The sequence below is a fragment of the Polyodon spathula genome, chromosome 2 (assembly GCF_017654505.1).
Source record: "Polyodon spathula isolate WHYD16114869_AA chromosome 2, ASM1765450v1, whole genome shotgun sequence".
Lineage (NCBI taxonomy): Eukaryota > Metazoa > Chordata > Actinopteri > Acipenseriformes > Polyodontidae > Polyodon > Polyodon spathula.
The window spans coordinates 39,661,418-39,682,374 of record NC_054535.1 but is presented as its reverse complement, the minus strand read 5'-3'; the positions used below and the strand labels follow the sequence as shown (position 1 = coordinate 39,682,374).

General features: G+C 38.8%; 1 protein-coding gene across 1 annotated transcript in view; it reads left to right on the top strand.

Annotated features, from left to right (window-relative positions):
* Positions 1-15,645, top strand: part of LOC121326546 (centromere-associated protein E-like) — a 71,278-nt gene extending 55,633 nt beyond the window's left edge. The window contains exons 52-63 of the mRNA XM_041269886.1: positions 3,796-4,086; positions 4,387-4,542; positions 5,270-5,485; positions 6,360-6,587; positions 6,753-6,956; positions 7,797-8,015; positions 10,404-10,580; positions 10,960-11,069; positions 11,209-11,306; positions 11,797-11,962; positions 12,188-12,492; positions 14,807-15,645. Of these exons, the coding sequence (XP_041125820.1) occupies positions 3,796-4,086; positions 4,387-4,542; positions 5,270-5,485; positions 6,360-6,587; positions 6,753-6,956; positions 7,797-8,015; positions 10,404-10,580; positions 10,960-11,069; positions 11,209-11,306; positions 11,797-11,962; positions 12,188-12,492; positions 14,807-14,901 (2,265 nt within the window). The 3' untranslated portion in view covers positions 14,902-15,645. The remainder of the gene's footprint in view (positions 1-3,795; positions 4,087-4,386; positions 4,543-5,269; positions 5,486-6,359; positions 6,588-6,752; positions 6,957-7,796; positions 8,016-10,403; positions 10,581-10,959; positions 11,070-11,208; positions 11,307-11,796; positions 11,963-12,187; positions 12,493-14,806) is intronic.
* Positions 15,646-20,957: the final 5,312 nt, after the last annotated feature.

Sequence of the window (20,957 nt, the reverse complement as noted above, 5' to 3'; positions counted from 1 at the left end):
ATCTGCATGCAAGTTTATTTAGTAACAGGTCCATTTCTATGATTCATGTAGAAATGCAAAAAAAAATTAAAAAATCGAAGGGGGTGGGGGGACCTTTTCAGAATTATTTTTTTAATTTTTTTTATTTTTGGATATTCGTTCATAATTTAAATATTCATTAGTTTTTTTAAAAAGTAATAAAAGCCATTATATTGCTTTGAATGCAGGCAGAGCCAGCATTGCAGCAGGGGGCATGGCCATGGCCCCTTTGTGTGTGCGCCTTTATTTTACAGCAAGACCTTGCAATATGTAACACGTTAAAATAGAAAAATATCCCAGGAGTAAAGAACTAAGTTGTGTAGGACTTACTTTACCCCAGTGAATTAACTGCAAAACAAAGGATGCCAAGTAGCAGTTCAAGTTAAATTGTTTTGTTTATTCTTGAAATATAGTACATAAAGTTGACAATGCATTATTATTATTTATTTATTTTATTGTTATTTTTTTTTTAATTCCTTGCCATTGCCGTTTCTTCACAGTAAACAGTGGCCATCGACACATTTTCATACAGTAATAACATTACTTGTGCCTTTTTGTAGCAGAACAAGCAACGAAAACTGAAATTTAACTTTAAACACTTTAAATAAAACAAACGTGGAAATGACGTTGTAAAGTGAAGGAGAAAAAAAACTCACTTTTTTGTTCTACAAGTCTCACAACAAAATATATATAATATATAGTATATATAAAAAAATCAATACACTTTTTCAGGAAGTTGGATACTGTTTAAGCAAGTCATTTCAGTCCCATGAGATTCTGGCTTGCTCTAAAGCAGCAAAACACGTTTGTCACAGGTAGCTTTCACTAAGGGTGCGTGTGCACAATCTAGTTTGTTTACTGTTTGCTGTCTAAAACAGAGGCTGAAGAGCTGCTGTGTTGTTCCCTATGAAGTACAAAATATAACCATTACATAATGGGTATTTATCCATAAAGACCCTGTAACCTGAATAGATATAACAGACTGCTTGCCAGAGCCTGTGACGCAGTCATGCCCAACCAGAGGGCATATATAGACCTGATCTCTGCATGCAGTGCCATTGTGAAGGCTGTCACGGCTCTGACAGCAGGCTTTCCCCAGTCTTTAGGACTGTGTTCGTTTGCCAGAAGCTCTATAGGTGGGCACCCCTATAGTTTGTTTAATACTTGACTTTTTGTCCAAGCATACCCTGTTCCCACAGGTACAATTTTGTACAATAAACGAGGTTGCCACTCTGATTCACTACACAGTTGCTAGGCTACCTCTGCATTAGGTCTGATTGCTTGCTTCTGCTTTTGTCTGTGGGTCACAGACTTGCTCCGTTCTCGACATGGTATATGTACTGAACCGGGTTTAATAAACCGGGGTACATGAATTATATTGTACCAAGTGTACCACTGAACCTACCGTACCTAAGGTAACAGAACAAGTACAGCACCACCGAACTGTATTGTACAGAGCGTACCACCACCGAGTCTAGCGTTCACTGAACTGTTCCTTGCAAGGTACTTTACATCAGCACTAGTGTTCAGGCACTGAGCGTCTGGGAACCGATCGGTTCATTTTACCATCTTCTCTGCTCAACTTCGGTTCATCATCGTTCAGACTTTGTTAAAAAGGGGGTATTGTGGTACAAAACAGTGATACCATCTCTGGTCCAAGACCAGTGGATGGTTTCAGTTTCGACTCGTGCTGTTTTATGTGTTTTTTTTAAAATGCAGCCGCAAATACTGTGTACTGCACGCTTTAAAGTACTGTGTACATATAAAGTGTCAACTTGAGCAGATTGAGGCAGAAGTGGTCAGAGTTCACTGCTTGCTGCTTGCATCATGCCAGGGTTTTACCCTTGTGACATTTTCAAGGCCAATCTCCCAGTAGAGGAAAAGCACGGCAGGTGCTTAATGTCACAGATAGCCAAGTTGGGTGGAGGTGTAAAAATAATAAAATCCAGACAATGCTGTGATGTTCCAAAGTTTCTTTTCTTTATTCCTGTCTACTGGCAATAGTAACCAGTAAACATGTCCAAACAAAGGCAAAACACTAACTGAAAGACGAAACAAATAAACAACAAAGTAAAATTATCCAGGCTCTGGGTGGCTGTTCTTGCCTTCCTGGCCATTCTGGTGTCCGGCCTCCTGATTGTTTTTCTCCCTTTTTAAAGCAGTTTGTTCAGGTCTGCCGAAAATTCACAGTTAGCATTTATTTTATAATGAACAAAAAAAAATCCCTCAGCACCTCTCCCATACTTCTCTGTAGCTTCAAGAACCAGCCCCGACTGCTACAGCATGGCCCCCTTATGTTCCACGGAACGCTCCCTAATCAGTGGAACACCAATTGACGATCTGTGTTTTAATTGCCTCCCAATTCTGGGACTTTCCAGCACATTCCATTTTGTTGCCCTCAACAAAGATGGCGATGGCGATAGTCACAGTGCTCTTCCTGTTTGGACTGGCACATGGTAAGGAGGCACTCGCAGAGTGCGGATTCTGTGAGTTGTGTGTCCTTCTCTAAGCATACGCTAGAGAAACGGGTGTCTCACAGCTCTGTGGAGCAGTCCACGTCTATACCACCAAGACAGGGCTCCTCAGCATCATCCCTTTAAAGGGATGGCTGCATCCTCCTCTGAGGGCGCAGTGCCAGGGGAGAGCAGGAAAGTTGAACAAGTTGCTCGGTCTTCGTCGTCACCCTCTGCCTCGCCCTTCTTTTCTGTTTCTACAAAGAGGAGAAAAGGTCACCGGTCTCATAGAAAGGCTGGACAAGCTCTGGGAAGCAGTTTCCCAGTAAAGCACAGTACTGGCTGAGCTGTTGCGTGAACACAGTGTTCCACCAGCCCCATTCTGTTGGAGCAACAAGGGGCACCAAGCGCAGGCTCACAACAAGATGATCTGCTTTTCATCGCCGTGTCTGAGGAGATGGACTTGGATAGTGCAATGCCAGTGGCTCACCCTGCTCTGTCGGCAGAACTTTAAAACTGCCTCCTGATTTTAAAAGAGCTTTACATGTCCCATAGCCTTTTGAGACACAGAAGCAGTCAATTTTTAGGACAAGCCTACTTCCTCTCACACACCCCACCCCCAGTTCACCCGGATTTTCTTTGAGGTGCACTCATCTTGAGGGTCACCTGGTTACAGCTCCGTCTGTTTCCTCAGATATGCCCCTTTTTTCCCCCCGCTTCATTCGGCTCCTATCGGTCTCACTCGGCCATTGAGAGGTTTTCTCAGCTTTTTCAGAGAAACCTGAATCTGTGCTTGACATCTTTTTTGATGTCGGACAAGGTCCGACATCGGACGAGAAAGGGAAAATTGTAATGTCGGACCTGGTCTGACATAGGACCGCAAAGGGTTAACTAGCCTTGTGTAATTTTATTTAATTTTTTTTTTTTTTTTTTATCAAGTTTATCCATCTGGTAAAATGACAAGTTGTAAGAATGACTTTCTTTATCTACAAAGTCAAGTTCAAATTTGCTTCTGAAAGTGCTCCAAAAGGTCTCAGAATGCATCTGAACATGTACAACCCCAGAGCTTCGGGGGACCCTCCGGCCAAAAGATTGGTTTTGCCCCAGGAGTTTCAGTCAACTGATCATTGGCCTCTTTCACACATGATTAAAGCCCCTGCAGGCTGGACATGAGAACCTGTCAAGCAGTTGCTTGTGGAGGATATTTAATTATTGAAGCAAGCCATACCAGATTTTTCAAATCCACTGTTCATCTTTCATTTAACTTCCGTTCATATTATGTTTATAAAATGAATACTAATACATTTATTGTTTTTCCCTCTAGTTGCTGAGTTTCACTGAAGAGTTAAAGCAGTCTGCTACTAACCAAAGCCATGTTATAGCTCAGAATTTGAGTCTTGTTCAGAGCCAGGAGAGGCTGAACAAAGAGCTGGAGGAACTGAGGACCAGTGTCTCCCGACTGTCGGGAATTGAGCTGGAGGCACTGGAGCATGAGAAGAAGCTTAGTCAACTCCAAGGAGATATGGCAGCATTGGCTCGGGAAAGAGATGAGCTTCAGAAAGCCCTTGACCACTTGCAAGTGACAATGAATGTGGAAAAGAGTAATATTGAGTTGGTGAGTAACTAATCTAATTAAATGTTTAAACTCTTGCTTTTCAAATGCCTCTCAAGATAATTACTTCATATTTTAGTGATGCTATGGAAATATCCAGGCAAAATGTAATGGTAAAATGTAGTTTGGATATGCATTTACCTGTTCTGTACAGTTCTAATAATTCCAGACTAAACTTGATTTTTAAAACTGTAAAAATGACATATAGGCTTTTATAAATGGTTTTATTCTTGAATTTTTTTAAATATATTGATTTGGATGTTAAATCTGCTGTTAAACAGAATGACTTTGTAATGATTGCAGTGTTTGTCTGAAGAGAAAAAAGAAAACCAAAGGCTTTTAGAAAAGATTACAGGCTTTGAGGAACAGATTGCCTCCATGGGGAGCAAATGCAATCCAACCATTGGAGAGATGGAGAAACTGTCGCTGCGTCTTGAGGGAACAGATCATCAACTGAAAGTACTTTTGTTTCTCCTTACTCATTCTTACTTTTGTTTCTCCTTAATCTTTTGTGCTTTTCCCCCCCCCCCCCCCCCCCCCCCCCCCCCCCCCCCCCCCATAGTAAATTTCTATTTTTAAATTCCACTCTAATACTGTGTATAATATACATGAGAAAGTGGCCAAATTAAAGAAAAATAAATAATGCTGTCCCTCTAACGCTCTGCACTGCATAGCTGTATAGTAGTCCAGGAAATAAGACTGCTTAAACTGCAGGCCTGCATGGTAAAAAGCAAGGCCACATGGCCAGCAGAGTGAGTCATAGTAAGGGGAGTGCAGGTGCGCATTCTGGATGTGAGATGTCGTCAGTCTTTGCTGGGAATTCCGTAGAGTGTGCCACATAGGCTCTGGCGCTCCCACGTGTTCATAGGAGGCAAAACCAGCAGAGATTATTTATCCTTATCATGCTACAGCGGACCGTATTGGCCAGGTAGTGACTTGTAGGACTAGCCTTCATCATTCTGAGGCAGGTAGCTCACATATATCCAAGGTTGAGTGTGAAAGAAGAAATTAGCTTGGTTGTGGGATCAGAGGACGCTCAGAGATCTCCTGAGTTGCATGGGGACAAAACTAGACATTCTAAATTGGGGAGAAAATCAGAGGTAAAATTAGACACTAAATAGAAAATAAATAAAAAAACCTACAGGCCACTGTTTACTGTAACACAATCTTTTCTGTTGAAATACAGGGCTGTGTGCAGAGCTTCCATAAGCTAAAAGACCAGTTTGAAAGCTGGTTTAGCAACATGGACACCATCCTGCTAAAGGACTTTGGTTCTCAGAAGGAGCTTGTGTCGCAGCTGCTTTCGCCATTTTCTTCTGCACAAACAAAGCCTGTTGAGATCTTGAACTCTGATATTCAGAGAATGAACTTGCAGTTCAAATGTGTATTAAAGAAACTAAAGGTAAGTCATAGGAGATGGCTATCTTCACGCCAGTGATCTTGTTTGTTTTTGTGACCCCTGTTTAGAATTAACCTTATTTTAAATAACGGCTTGCAAAAACAATGTGGAATTTCAGTTTAAAGGTGCAAAAACCTGTGTTTTATGTCTTTGTCGGAAAATCGTAGTGTTGGACCTCGTCCGACATAGGACACGAAAGGGTTAAAGACTTATGCCATTGAGAAACCTCTAATTTAGTGAAACCCTTTTATCATATTCAACATGCAACAAAGCCATGGTTACCAACATTAATTTTAAATAATGTTTGGTCACAGCGGAGCTATAAAGAAAGTAAAGAATGTTCCTACACAAATAAAAAAAAAATGTCTCTAAGTAAACCGTAAAAAACGCAGCATTTAAAAGTTTAGTGCACAAACTTTTAAAGCATAAATTTGAAATAAAATACTATGCACAGAAGAAATCATTAGATAGTTGAACGGAACTAACTTGCACTTACTATTCAGAATCTGATCTCCCCCCTCCTGCTTCAGCACAGCTGGACTCAGTCACTGGAAGGTAAGACAGACGGACCCGCTTCGTCCTGCCGCGGAGAGATTTTAACCGAATGAAAGCATTCTAGTGTGGCTTCAGTCAGAGATCTGTCAGAACAGGGTGAAGTGACAGTGAAACTAGTTTGTCCTGATACAAATTTTATTTCAGTCAAACTCATATTTTTAAATTCTACATTTTAACAAGCATTACAGATTTAATTTTATTTATTTATTTTTAAAAATTAAAGTAGCAAGCTTACTTATAACAAATAATCTTTTAAGGGCAGCTCTTTATTTACAATCCATTAAAGTCATAAAAGGAATATTTAGTGTGTTTTTCTTGTCAGTTTTTATACACAGCTTTAGCCCAGAATCAGATGGAACACCATCAGCTGACTGCTCAGTATGAAATGGATTGCTATGAAGAGAACAAGAAGCAGGAGCTTCTGGTCAAGAAGATACAATTTCTGACGGACGATGGCTCTACAAAGTACAATGACTCTACAAAGTACAATGATCAATGTGAAACTGAAAGATTCTCGGCACTACTTGAAAAGAGAGATTTGCAATTGCAGGTGGGTTTTTAAATGTGCTCATTATGTGTTTTGCAATAAATACTAATTTTATTTAAATACCGTGTTTTAAGAAAAACCTCCTCATCCTTGCCTCTGTCGCACAGTAGTGCTTCTATTTTCTCCCTGCTGTATATTTTATGTATTTTTATTTTATTTGTTTTGTAGGAAATTCGCCAGATTTTATCAGAGCTGGAACACATTTTTATTAAAACTGACTCTGAACTACAACAGGAACTACGGGATCGAGAGAAATTGAAATTGAAACTAAAGGCTTTGAACAGTTCATCCATCTCTAATGTAATGGAAATATTAAGCCAGGAGAAAACTAGAATGAAGCAACATGTTGAGCTTACATCACAGGCCCTAAAGGTAGTTTACTAGTTGTATACCTGAAATACTTGAGAACTTATTGTCTCTGAACTAGTTTCTAATTACTGCATAGTTTCCCTTTGAATACTGTATGTGCTTTTGATTGCTGAATTTGAGAAGTTTATCTCAGAAGAAGATATTTCTAAGCGAGTAGTTTTCACATTGCCACATGGTAAATAAAACAAATTGAACTTCGAGACCCTTGTGCTTATAAATAGGGATTTTGTTTTTCTGTGTTTTATTTTATGGTATTTCAGCTATTTGAGTTTTATGTAGACACACTGATTTTTTATTTTTTTCCCTCCCTCCCAGGGCTTTCACTTTTATATACTGAATGAGATGCATTGTTTTTGGTTACTTTCCAAAATTCTTAGGCAGTTTTCCTGGCACAATATGTAACACCCAGTACCTTCTTTATTTTGCCGTCTTCCACAACAAAATCCTTATGGTCATGGGCACAATCTTCTAGGGTTTTTGTGTGTCTAGGCCTGTTTTTTAAATGTTCCCCCAATTTGTAATTCTGTTTTATCCAGTTGTGTACAATCCTTTCTATCTAACTGTAATATAACTTTAAATCCTGCGAACAAGAACAATCGTCAGTGTCTAATTGTAATCTAATTTTAAATCTTGCAAGTATCGGTGCTAGATACAAGTCTAGAAGGAGGGAGATTGCATAACTAACTACTCTGGAAAAGGGGTGATGTTAACATGAGTAACCATGTTTCGGTTAAAATTGAAAATCAGAAGCCCTACTTATAAGATTGTAGTCCTGCAATTGTAATAAAGTGTGTATTTACACTGCCTACTGCCTAAACATTTTTTGGTTTGTTTTGTTTTTAGAGCCTGGCATTAAAGTTTACGGATTTTGATAAAAAAAGAAAATCTTTCAGATTCCATTCAAATAAACAGCTAGAAGAAGAAAAGAAAAAAAGTGAAAATCTCATTCAGCAACTGGACTCGCTTACAAATGTAGTTCCGAACAGTGGTGCAGCTTTATTCGTGCTAGAAGAAAACCAGAGGCTTATGGATAAACTTGGAGCAAATGAAATGGAAATAAAGGTACCTGTATATTTTAAGACGTTTTGAACATGCATTCCTGTTTTTCGAGGCTTGTCCATTCCTTGTGGAATTTCCAAGTGCACGTGGCTTGTCAAGCATAAAACACTTGTGACTTCAAAAACAAGCAATCATTGATTTTAAGAAGACGACGAACATTTTATCAAAGTCTTTTTATGAAGACATTGGGGCAATTTCCATGGAAAAAGAAAGTCGCTTTTTTTTCTCACTATGTTGGTAGTACTTTTGGGTTGTCTGTGTGTTTTTTGGCCAGACTAAATCTTGTTCCAAATGCAAATAACCAGATTGAGTCTGAGTTCCAATATGGTCTTGCGCCACTACGGATATTGTACAGCTTTCTTAAGTACCTTGCTAGGTGGTATTCATTGTTTTCAGATAGCCTGCTTGCCCCTGACCTGTTTAGGTGCAGTTAATCTTTCCTATATCATCTACTTTTTCTCCAAAAGCAATCCCAGTTTATGAATCCCAGCCTTTCTTGCACACACCAACCAACCAGCCAAGTATTTAAGGCCCTAATTCTACTGAGTACTTCATCCCCACCTCCAACAACAGGTAATAGACCTGAGAGAATAATTCTGAATCCTGACTTTTTCAGCAGTCTTGTTAAGGATTTAAAATCTTCTTTCAGAATCTGATTTTCAGTTCCTTATATTTGTACCAGCATGTAGAATGAAAACAGCCTCTTTTTTGTGACTTAATAATCTGTGCACTCTTGATTCAATATCTTTTTTCTTTTTGCTTAAGGGAGGCAGGTAACAACAATATTTACGGGATCTTTACGGCTAAAATCACTGTCGCCTAACAGATCAGTCTCATCACTGACTGCTCGGTGGCGTCTTCCTAGTCATACTTAGTTACCCAGTCCCCACTCACTTCTTGCCTTTCATCCATATTTACCTTCTCAGGTCCCTCTACACACAGTTCCACTGTCATGCTGTCACACAGAGCAGGCGCATTTTTAAAGTTAAAATCAGAGTCGTTTTCAGTTTCACCTTCAGTATCCAAAACTAACCAAGTTATATTAATTTTGTTAAAACTATTTTCAATGAACTGCTCATTTTTATATATCGCAAGCAGCATCAATTGCATGTAAATAAACATGTATTTTTATTTAAATGATAAAAACATGATTACTGTTCTATACAATGTATTTAACTATATGTGAATAAGTTTTATTCCATTTATATGGATTACCTGTAAAATAGGATTTTCAATCAAACATAAACAAGTAGCTATGGTGACGTCACCAGTAAATTATGCAAATTGGTACCATCAAAGGTTTGAACCTTCCTTCTGTAATGTGTTCTGAACCTTTGAAAGTCAATATTTTTGACTGCATCTGTTTGGTCTACTAATGGAGCTAAAATACCAGCACATAATATAAAAATGTTCCACCTTTCCCTGAAATGAATTGTCAGACCATCCAGTCCGGGGCACTCTGTTACCGTTGCGCAGCAACCTCACAAGTCGGGGGGTAGATTTATAACCAAGATTCATTCTCTGTCACAGACTTGTAGTTGTCTTTCTGAACAAATTTGTGGAACCATGTTTTTTTGTTTTTGTACTTGAAAACAAATCTTGCTCAGTAATTTGCTCGAGCCTGGTGTTTTCGGTAGACAGCAGCAATAATACAGCTGTGCTTGTTTTATACATATTTTGGTACAAATGTGACTTTTTTTTTCTTCACTCGTGCTTCTGAAGCTAGTTTGCAATGAATTGCATTTCTTGCTAAATGACTAGGCTAAGGCAGTAAGTGTAAATGGCTTATTTATTTATGTATTTATTTCAAAGGGTATAAATAAATTTGGTCGCATAAATGTTTTTTTTTTTTTTTAAAAAACACAATGAAGAGGACTCTAAACCACTCGTACCGTATGCTTATTTTTTCCTGTTTGGTCAAAGAAGCTTGCTAATAAAGGACTACTTGGTACAGCATTCAATTAGTAGAAAGTTGCATAGAAAGGTTACAAACAGGATTTTCACTGCTGAAGTCTCGTGAGCAGAATGTACGACTGCTGGACATGTTTCCATGCGAAGAAAACTAAGGTTTTTGGTCAATTGTAAAGCTTTTTGCAGTGAGAAGGCGATTTACCCACCCTTTAAGTCGTACAGTGTTTTAGACATGCACTTTCTGTAGAGCGTGGTATGTGTGTGCTACGTCACATAATGACTGGCGAGACAATATGGACTTTCTAAGCAGTGTGGAAACCTGGCCATAGATAATGAATACAAGAGTTTGTTGTCTTGACTTTTTTGAAAAGTGTATTAACTAACATTGTAACTATTATATTGTTTAGCTGCAAGATCTAACGTCCTGTTTACATGCTTTTCACTTAATCCTAGTTTTTTGTTTTTGTTTCCAAAAATCAGCAAATGCAATTAAAAATTAAAGAGCTTCAAGGTGCCTTAGGTATAGCTGAAGAAAATGCATTGGAACAAGGGAGGAGGACAAATGCATTGCAGGGGGACCTGAAGGAACTTCAAGCAAAATTGACTGAGAAGGAGAATGCCATCAAAGGTCTGAAGATTAATCTGGTACATGTTGAGGTATGTTATCTTGTCAGGTTGAGTGTAGACATTTTACACAAGTTACAATGCATTTTTAGATTAATGTTTAATAAGTTAAGAAATGGAGCTGGAATAAAAAGAATTAATAAGAGAATGCCATTGCTTGTGTAGTTGATACTGAAAGGTAGCATAAGTGCATCACTGGAAAATTAAGGTTATCTACACAAGTCTGCATTTAAATTTAGAACAAAACTAATACATTCTAAAACTTTGCCTTGGGCAATCTAAGTAAATGTGCGGTTTAGTTTTTTTTGATTAACTTTTTTTTTTTTTTGTATATTTTTTTAATGCTGTATTTTAGGCAGCCAAGAAACTCTTACTAAAAAATGTTGTATTCATCCATCTTTTTTCTGTTTAGGCAAAAAAGAAAGGGGAGGCCCCATACACAGAAGAACTTGAACGTCTTAAGGCAAAGGTGGTAAAAATGGAGTTTGAGAGGACTGGCCTATCAAGAACATGCCAACAAGAGTAAGATACGGTTTCTCCTTGTGAATTGATTGCATTTGCTTAGCAAATTATACATGAGTATATTGCAAACTACCTCTGTCGTCCTTAATTCTACTGCACACACAAAACTGATACCATTTTTTTTCTATGGCTCCTTCAGGATTGATTCATTGAAAGCAACTCTGGATTTAAAAGAGGACAACCTGAGAAACCTCAGAGAAAAACTCAGGAGGATGCAACAAGACCATGATGAAACAAGTTAGTATGTTTCTGAAAAAATGATACTGAAAGGATGGACCATTTAACTCAAAGCTGTCTGGCTTAAACCATACTGATCAGTGGGCTAAATCACATGAATCAATATGCATATTTTGCATCTCAAGGAGCTATCCGTTGGCCAGACCTGGTTTTAAGTTATAACTGGACATTAGGGTTATAAATATAAGGGCATCATTATAAAACAGCTATAATCTCTACTTAAGAAATGGTTATGCTGCTTTGGTTAAAATAAAAAATAAAAACATGTTCCAATACAGGGAAATCTTTGGGACCGTTTTCAAATAAGAAAGCGTGTGTGCTACATGAATCAAACAAGTTTTGATAAATGTATATGAATAGTCTATGGAATGCAGAACTTGGGTGTTATTTGAATGGCATATTGCAGAATAATTGCGTTTTTCCTACTGCATTTTTAAATACAGGAGGAAGGGGAATTATTTTAAAGTATGCCTTCTGTTTTGTTTTTTAGTGCATGATGATCACAGAAATCAACACCCCACTAATGCAGGATCTCTGGCCTGTGTAAGTGGTTTTGGAATCGTACAGAGCACAGCAGTGATGGTGATGAAAGCTGAAAAAGCTAAACTAGAAGCTGAAGTACACCAGCTGAAGAAGAAAAATGATCATCTTGATAGGTATTTTTTATAGATTCAACAATTGGTGCATCCTTAATTTTTATGGTGTTCATTTGAATGCAAGTTGTGCTTTGCTGTTTTATACTATGCAATGTTTGTTGTCGATTTTAGGTGTATTCTGTAAAGCATGGAATTTATTGACAAGAGAGAATATATCAGTCGAATCTAAGCTGCATTAACAGTTTTATTTTGTATTTGTCTATAGTGACCTTTCTGTTTTCCTAGTACTGTCTTGAACCTGCAAGATGAGGTTTCTAAATGGAAGGTCAGGGCAAGGAATCTTAAAGACTCATCAAAGGCGATGCATTCCTTGACTGATATAGAAAGACGTTCGGAATGTCTACCTTTGTCTCCACTAAAACAACACGTTTCAGTACCTCAGACTCCATCTCCACGTAGAAAGCTTGCAGCCTTTGAAACACTGGTGCTCGATTCCCCTAAAAGTAAATTCTTTGACTCCCAACCTGATTCGATGTCTGTGTCTCGTCCAACACCGTTCTTTGACAACTCCAGTCTGGGAATGGTACCAGGTAAGAGTGTGTGTCTTTGTTATAGTCTTATCTTAGCATTTGTCAGTGTAAATACATAAGTTATGTGTGTTCAGTGCATTTGGCATCTTTTCCCCCTCTCAATGTGCTTTCTGTAATTCTTCAAATATCTATTCTGGGTCATGCTTACTAGAAATAGCAGAACAGCCAGAAAATGAAAGTTGTCCTGCAATGGGTAAGTTTTTTTTTTTTGTTTTGTTTTGTTTTTAGTTTATGCTTTGAATACACAGCACAATTTCATATAATTGGCATGGCACCTAGACACAGTCTGTTGATGTGGATACCCCCTTAAGACAACTTTTCTAATTGTAGTCTTCCAAAGCAGGGGAATAAGGGAAGGGGTTCTTATTCACAATGTTCCATGTTAAAATGTTGAGTCTTAATAGCAGTATGTTTGTACCTTTTTCTTGCTCATGCCCCATTGTAGCTTGTATGGTACTTGGAGATGCGCCAAATTCAGTTCACTGGCTTTGTGGCAAGGAACAGTGTAAATCAGTATCAATGTGAAATCCTGATCTAGTTGTCTTAAGATTATTCCATAACGCTGGTCATGGGGAATTTGACTCACAAATGGTTCATGCTATAATTTTTTCACAATGGGTGCACCTTTTGGCATTTGGATTTATGCTAACCTAATAGCGCCTTGTCAATAAGTCTACACATTTTTATTTCTATTTTAACATATATACAGTGCTCCCTCGCTATAACGCAGGTCTCGGAAGACACACACACAATGAGTGTTTATAAACGAAGAGCATTATAAACTGGGGAGGGGGTGGGGGCGCCGCAGGACACAAAACACATCTGATTAAAATACAAAATGTGTGTGTGTCTATAAATGTGTGTATGTTATGGACCGATGCCGAAATCGGAAGTGCCCAGCTGCGGTGGGCAGATGCCGAATTAGCATCAAATTTTATGTCATTTTGGCATCTTCCACCCAGGTTGATGGCGAAGACAGATTAACAGATACAGTATACTACTAATAGAGTGAATTACCTCTGTTGCCTTTAAGCACAAAAGTGCACCACCATCGAGCCACCCTTTGCCATGTTTATTTAAATAACTTAAATACTTTCACAATGCTAGTTTAGAGCAATGGTACTCAACAAAATATCAATGCACAAGGTTATTTTCATCGTGGGTTAGGTATAGAGGTTAGAGTAATTTGGGGGGAAAAACGAGTCTAGAATAAAATGCAACACTTTTATTTTATTCTTATTGCAGAAATGCAATATAGAGTTCTGTTGAATAAGAGATCATTCAATATCAGCGATAGACTAATAATCCCAGTTTAAACATGTAAGCACCACCCAGTTAAATATAGTTACCTGAAACTCGGGAAGAACACAGTGCCAAACACAGCCCATTTATCATAGCAATATTAATCGTATTTTGGGAATACAACTAGAATAGAGAGGAAGTGCTTCACGAATGAATGAAAAACGCAGCCAGTGAAGTTTGACTAGGACGTGGCTTTGTGGAAACTAAAGTTTAAAAGCATGATGTGATAGATATGAACTCCTTTTTTCATAACTGAACTTCCGTATCGGCCTGTTTTTAATGATCTCTCATTCAAACAAAGCAACTCTGCACTGAGACCTGTATGCATTACTGCAATAAGAATACAGTAAAACATTGCTGCGTTTTATTCTGACACCCTACCCACCCTGTATCTAATCCATGATATAACCTGTGTGGATTGGTATTTTGTTGTTCTGTTGCTCTAAACTGTTGTCTGAAAGTATTTAAGCGGTGCGCTTTTGCCAGAGGTAGTTCATTCTCTGTTAGTAGTATACTGTAATTGTGGGTGGCTGTGGGCAGATGCCGAAATGCAGTAGCTGGGCACTACGCAAACCTTTTTTTTTTTAAATATATATAAAAGTGCTCTGGCTTTTCAGTTCCATACCACATTATGGATCGTTATTGCTGTGTTACCTGTTTGACAATGGTCAGTAATCCTTACACTATCCATGAACTAGAGCAGCCATTTTGAAAACTGACACAGACTTTATAGTTAAAAGTGTAAAGTTATTAGGATGTTAACAATGAAAATAAATCAGAGGTAAATTTATTTAAACAGTTGTAGAAACATACGGGGACATATAACGCTTACTCTTTTTAAAGCTATTTAAAATATTTGTATACATTGAAACATTGATTTCTTTCCCAGAAGCCTAACTGGTTTGCTAGTTTTTTAAGTAGATGGCTGATTTTCATATACTGGTTTTATGTTTATAAATTAATTTTTAAATCTTTTTTTTGATAGTCTTACTTTATGTTGTATTCTTTTTAGAGCCTACAAAAGAAGCTGGAAGTGAAACTCAAGACTGGTGGGCTTCAGCTCCTCGAAAGAATAATGATACCGTTTCAGAGTGCAAAACTCAGTAAATAAGAGCAGGGACTCAACACGATTTATCAGCATTGCCACAGTATTCACCACTTTTGTTTTAGATATGTAGGCTTGCTCACTTCAACAAAAAACAACCTAATAAATATTTAAGTATCATGAAGTATGTTGTGTGCATTGGTCACAGGGAATTTTGGTTTATATTGGATTCCAGTATCTGCACCCAAGTCGAGCACGGTGGTTTTTTCTCTAGACTAAATTAAATACATTGAAAGTTATTGCATTAACGGGTTATATAGTTCAGTGACAGAGCATATGACTTTCTCTAAAACAGCTGTCCAACTTTTTTGGTTACCAGGGAATTCTAACAGCCATAGAAAAGGGGGACAAAAAGACTAAATAGTAGCAACTACTTTGAGACATGGCTTTATTTGTTTTCTCAATAAATGTGTTGCATGCTTAAAACAATGTATTAAATACTTAACGGACCATTTGCTTTTGTCAAGATCAGTAATAACACTAGTCAATGTTTTGAATGGCATTCCCCAACCTACAGTCCTAGAACAGGAGTGTCTAACGTGTGTTGCTCATATAAGTGCTCCACTCTTGTTGTACATTTTGTCTTTTGGGTGTTTTTGTTTTGTTTTAATTGTGTGTTTTGACTTGTTTTATATTCTAAGGGCTGTATCTTGTTAATAGCAACCCCTTGTTGGCAATAATACAATTTATACATGTAATCTATTGGGAGAAATTGTAAATAATAAACAGTAGCTTTTGTATTTAATCCATGAAATAGAATAAACATAAATAAAACAATACCTGGATTTGGTTAATTTTTTTTTTTTATATAGAATTGATTAACATTCATTTTTGTTAAATGTCCAGTCACTGGTGCTTGTAACTTACATTTTTACAAATTATTAATTTACTTCTCAGACTTCCTTGAGTAACAGCGGTAATTTGTTCAGTCTTGGATGTGGAACCCCCTGCCAACGAATCACTTATTTTTAGTCTATGTCTTTTAAAATTATGATAATTCATTGTACAGCAATATTTATCCTTTACTTTGTGTGAGTTGTATGCAATTTTTCAACTGTTTTTAATTGGCACTCATTTTTAGCATTGTTCTCTTGTGCACATAAATAAATCGCTTAATCATGGTGATCCCAAATTTAATTTCTATACAATTGTTATGTTCATACAACATTATTCGTCATACAGAAATCAACTAAGATCTGTGTGATCAATAGCGATTTTTTTGCATCCTGTATAGGTTTACCAAGCATCCTGGGAAAACTGGGATTGTGACAGTTTTTTCAGCCTTTTTTTGTCCCATTCAGCAATAGTAAAATTTGTCCTTGTATTTCTACTTTGTATTCACATTTTCTAGAAGTACAAAACTGTAGATTGGAAGTGCCACCAGCCAAGTTAGCCTTTTAAGTTAGTCCCTGCTTTGATTAGCAGCCATTTCTATACCTGATTTTTAATATATCTGTCTATCTATCTTATCTATACTAAATGTTTAATTTAAATTATAATTGTGTTATTATATACTACACTTATTTTAACTGCTTCAGAGTTTCTACAGCTTTACTGAATTGAAGAGCAAAATGTATCAGTTTTTCACTCTGAAAATGTGGTAACCCTAATCATGTACCAATCTCCGTTTCAATTCAGGAGTAATGTTTTCGAAGTAAGCATTCTCCAATCTTTCTCCAAGTAGCCGCAAAATTATAACTAGTTACTGCTATAGGTTCCAAGTGGCACTTGATTATAATTCTGAATATTGAGGTTCATGATTAACAGCTGTCGATGCACCTGGTATTGGCAAGTATTTTATATAATCGAGTCAATTGGCCATCAGAAAAAGAAACATTTTAAAAAATATTAATTCCAGGAAAGTTATTTTAAATTAGTTGTTTTCTGTACACTTGGTCACTTTAAGGTTGAGTCTTGTTCCTGTAGGACTTTGCCTTACAATTCCTTCAGCTCTATAGCGCCACTTGGCGTTACTGTTTTTCCACATAAACCCTGTATTCCCTTTTTAAGTACGAAATGTAATGGTTATTACCTCGTAAAGACCGAAACCTGAATAAGATATATCAAAGCCGCTTGATGAGCCTGTTACTCAGTCATGGCCTGCCATAAAACATAAAACAGACCTCAATGTCAATTCTCCTTTAAAAAACTCACCTGACAGGATAGTACCTGTTACTTTTTCAGCTTTATATTTTGCATTTATTGTGTTTTACACAATTTTATATGTGACATTAAAAATAATAGCTGTATGTGTTTTACTAATTACAAGTATTTGTGAACTACAGCCAGTTTGTTACTTCCTACTGTGACCTTGTGCCCCATGTTAAATCACCAGCTTGAGTCACCCCTTCCAAGGGATCTAGCAATATAAGTTGGCTAGCTTTGCGCTGTCCCCCAGGCTGCAATAGCTCCAGCTGTTATTTAGTTCTCATTTTGGCTAAGGCTAAAATTACGTTTGTATATTTTATGTATATTACTGTGTTTTTGTTGAATGTCTCATTCGGTTTTCACAGAGGCTAAGCGCAGGCGCGTCTGCAACGTGATGCTGCGAGCACACATGTACAACAGCGGTTGCTGGGTTCAGCAGCACTGCAGGACCAAGATACTTGACTCCATGGCTGCTTGCAATCTCCCCCACAGTATCTTGATGCCGTTTTTGGTGGCTGCTTTAGCATCACTATTACGAAGGCTGTTGACAAGTAAACTTCCCTCAGTCGTGTGAATACTGACCTGAGTGGTTTTGCCAGTGGCTTGTACAGGTGGGTATCCCTGTTGGCAGAGCTTCTACTGCTCCTGCTGTTTCCTGGTCGATGGACAACCTATATTGAGTGCATGATGCAGAGAAGCTGGGCCTGGCCCAATTTCTGCCGGTGGAGGCTTCAACTGCCGCTTTGGTACATAATTCAGTGCTCCTGTCCAAGGATGCTACCTGCCCCAACAAGCAGTGCCGGGTCTCAGAGGTGATCCTCAAACATGCCTATTTAACACTAGAACCGCTGAGATTTTGGACTACATACAACCACCGCACCTGCAAAATATGCTGCTCCATTTTAAAACTGCTTAGATATGGAAATGAAAAACAATCAGATACAACTTAATATTTTTATTTATGATCATCATACATAACATTTTCAGAGCAGAAACACTGTATTTACATTGAAAATTATAACTTTTTTCAAAAAGAGCACATACACTTAAACATGAAATACTAATAAACTTTACGCAATAAACTTGTGTAAACAGGTGTAGAAAGATACAGCTTATGCAATGTGAAAGTGCTTTGATTGAAATAAAATTCAAAGGCTGTTCTGTTGAGACTTCTATTATAGCTGTCTAAGCACAATACTCAGAAAGCATGCTTTTCAACTGTACCAGTGCATTTGACACAGACTGCCTGTTCACATGGACGCAAGCATCAAAGGTTCTGTTTTTATTGCATTTAGAAGCCTGGCATTGTCTTTTTTCAGTGTGCCAGTGGGTGTACTGCTGGCTTTAGGCTGAGGGGCATTTGCCAGCTGGCTTTCGTGTCTCTTATCAATGTTTCTGACGTAGCTCCAGGGCTAGCTGCAAAATGAAGTCCCTCCGAGTGATTCTGTTGCCGGTGCACTCCTTGTACAAAACCAAAGCGTTGATGGCTGCCAGGTCCAAAACATTATAGAAAACAGCCACAGGCCACCTGCGAGTACCACCTTTGACAGAATACAGCCGTGTCATTTAATCCAGTATATCCACACCATACTTCATTGTGTTGTAAAATGCAAGCGTCTCTGGCTTTTGTTTAGCATCAGTCCAGAAGGTCACAGATTTGTGCAGAGAGCTTAGAATAAAATCAGAATAATTTATTTTTTACAACTGTACACACCCAGGTGGCATAGTCGTTCTGCCTGAGTGCAGGGGGGCTCACACAGCTTGAGCTGTTGGTGGTAACTATTCAGAGGACAGGTAGATGATAAAAACAGTAGCGTAGCTGTATCACAAAACAGTGTGATACTGTAGCTGTATCACACTGTTTTGTGACAACTGCTAATAAAATAAATAATTGTATTCATTAGTGTTTCAGCACTCGACAGGAGTATATAATACGTTCTTTCAAAATGTCTTTGATTTTTATTACAAAGCACAGACTAAATTGTCGGCTCTATCGTATTGATTTCAACATGCTGCATAAACTGCGGGTCTGGCAGTTGAAACACTGTATGGGTATTTAATTCAAATATTTAGTAACACTTAAGAATGGACATGCAAGAGATATGCTGCAGCGCATGAATCCGTGAAGGAGCTGGTTCGCTTGCTTCCCAAGAGACCACTCTCAGTGCGATTGGTTCACCATGGTGGACTGTTCCTCAAAGACTATTTCAAACCAATAAAACCAGTGCACAGGAAATACCTGCGGTTTGCTTTAAAGGTAACACTGTACAAGTCCTGTGTCTTGCCTTCTCAGCCTCCTATCTAGGAGTATGCTTGGACTCTAGGTCCACTCTGTCAGACTGCAGGGTGCAGAGAATAGCCACCTGTTAGAAACTCTTTCAGCTCAACAGAATGCTCACGGTAGTGACGTTACAGACACATCTGGGCTTAGTGGCAGCAGTAGCTTCCCAGACTCTTCCATTGGGTCTACTGTGGATGCACCCTCTGCAGACCTTGTTCAACAGCAGGGTTTCTCAGCCCACGTTGAACTGTGACTACTTATCACTGTCTAAAGGCGCTCTCTTGGTGGAAACAGCTGGCCCATCTACGCCTCAGCATAGAGTTGGGCAGTGTCCCCAGAAGGTAGGTTGTCACCACTGACGTGTCCAGGGGGTGCTGTGGAATGGCAGGGGTGCGCAAGGTGTCTAGAGGCAGTTTACCTGACTTTGTAGAACTTTTTGCAGGAGGTTCCAGGGAAATGTGCTTGTGACTTAAATCAACCACCACAGTGGCCTCAGGCCACCCAGTCTTCATCACGCTTTTCCTGCTAGGCACACAAGAACCTCCTCTCACAGTATATCTGCTCGGGTGGCGGACCTCTCAAGAAAAGTCCTCATCACCTCAGAGTGGAAGCTTCACCCTGGGGTCGTAAGCCTTGTGGGAGAAATTCGGGTGAGCAGAGATGGATCTCCTTGCCTCCCAGGATCCAACCCACTGTCCTCTCTGGTTCTACATAAGTTATATGCCTTCCCACCGTTTGACCTGCTCCCATTGTATCTGGATAAAATCAGGCAGGACTTGGCCAAGGTGCTGCTAGTAGCCCCTTATTGGCCCAGGAGACTGGTTAAAACCCTGAAGCAGTTCCTGAACGGACTGCCCAAGTGTCGCGACCTGCTCAGTCAGGCACCGGGGATTATGGCATCCCGACTCATCGAGCCTGCACCTCTGGGTCTGGCCCATGAATGGCTACAAATAGCAGCGTCCATGTGTTCCCAGTACGGTTACAAGTGGGGCATCTTTCAGACTTTATGTCTGCCTCGTGGCTTTGACCCCACTACCTGTCCCATGGCAGTTATACTGTAATTTTTGCAGGACCTTTTTGACAAGGGCAAATCCCCCTCCATGTTAGAGGTCTATCTGGGAGCCATTTCGGCTTGCCATATCAAAACTGATTCTCCTCAAATCTCCCTCAATGTTTTTGCTCTAGCTACTGTTACTGGGGTTCTGTATGGTAACGCATAAGGCAGCCTCTCGGCTTAGCCTTGTAGCATTCCAGTCATTCTACAACATTGCCCAGTCTGCAATTAACTAGTGTCTAGTGAACTGTGACTTCCTCGTGCCCACATACCAATCATACATTTTAAATCACCTGTGATACATAACCCGCACTCAACCAAATACACCCAGGAGGGTGAGGGGTACCCCATCACACTACGCCACAGGCTCACTGAGCAGCTTTGATATATCTAATTCAGGTTTCAGGGATACCCACACGGTAATGGTTACATTTCCGTTTCAGGGAAACAGGGTTATGATAATAACTGAACGATTCTTCTTTACCCAACTGAAATTAATAGCAGATCCCATAGAATCAGCAATACTTTGTTTGGGATTAATTTAGGTGATTCATCATCACACTCTCCTGCTAACA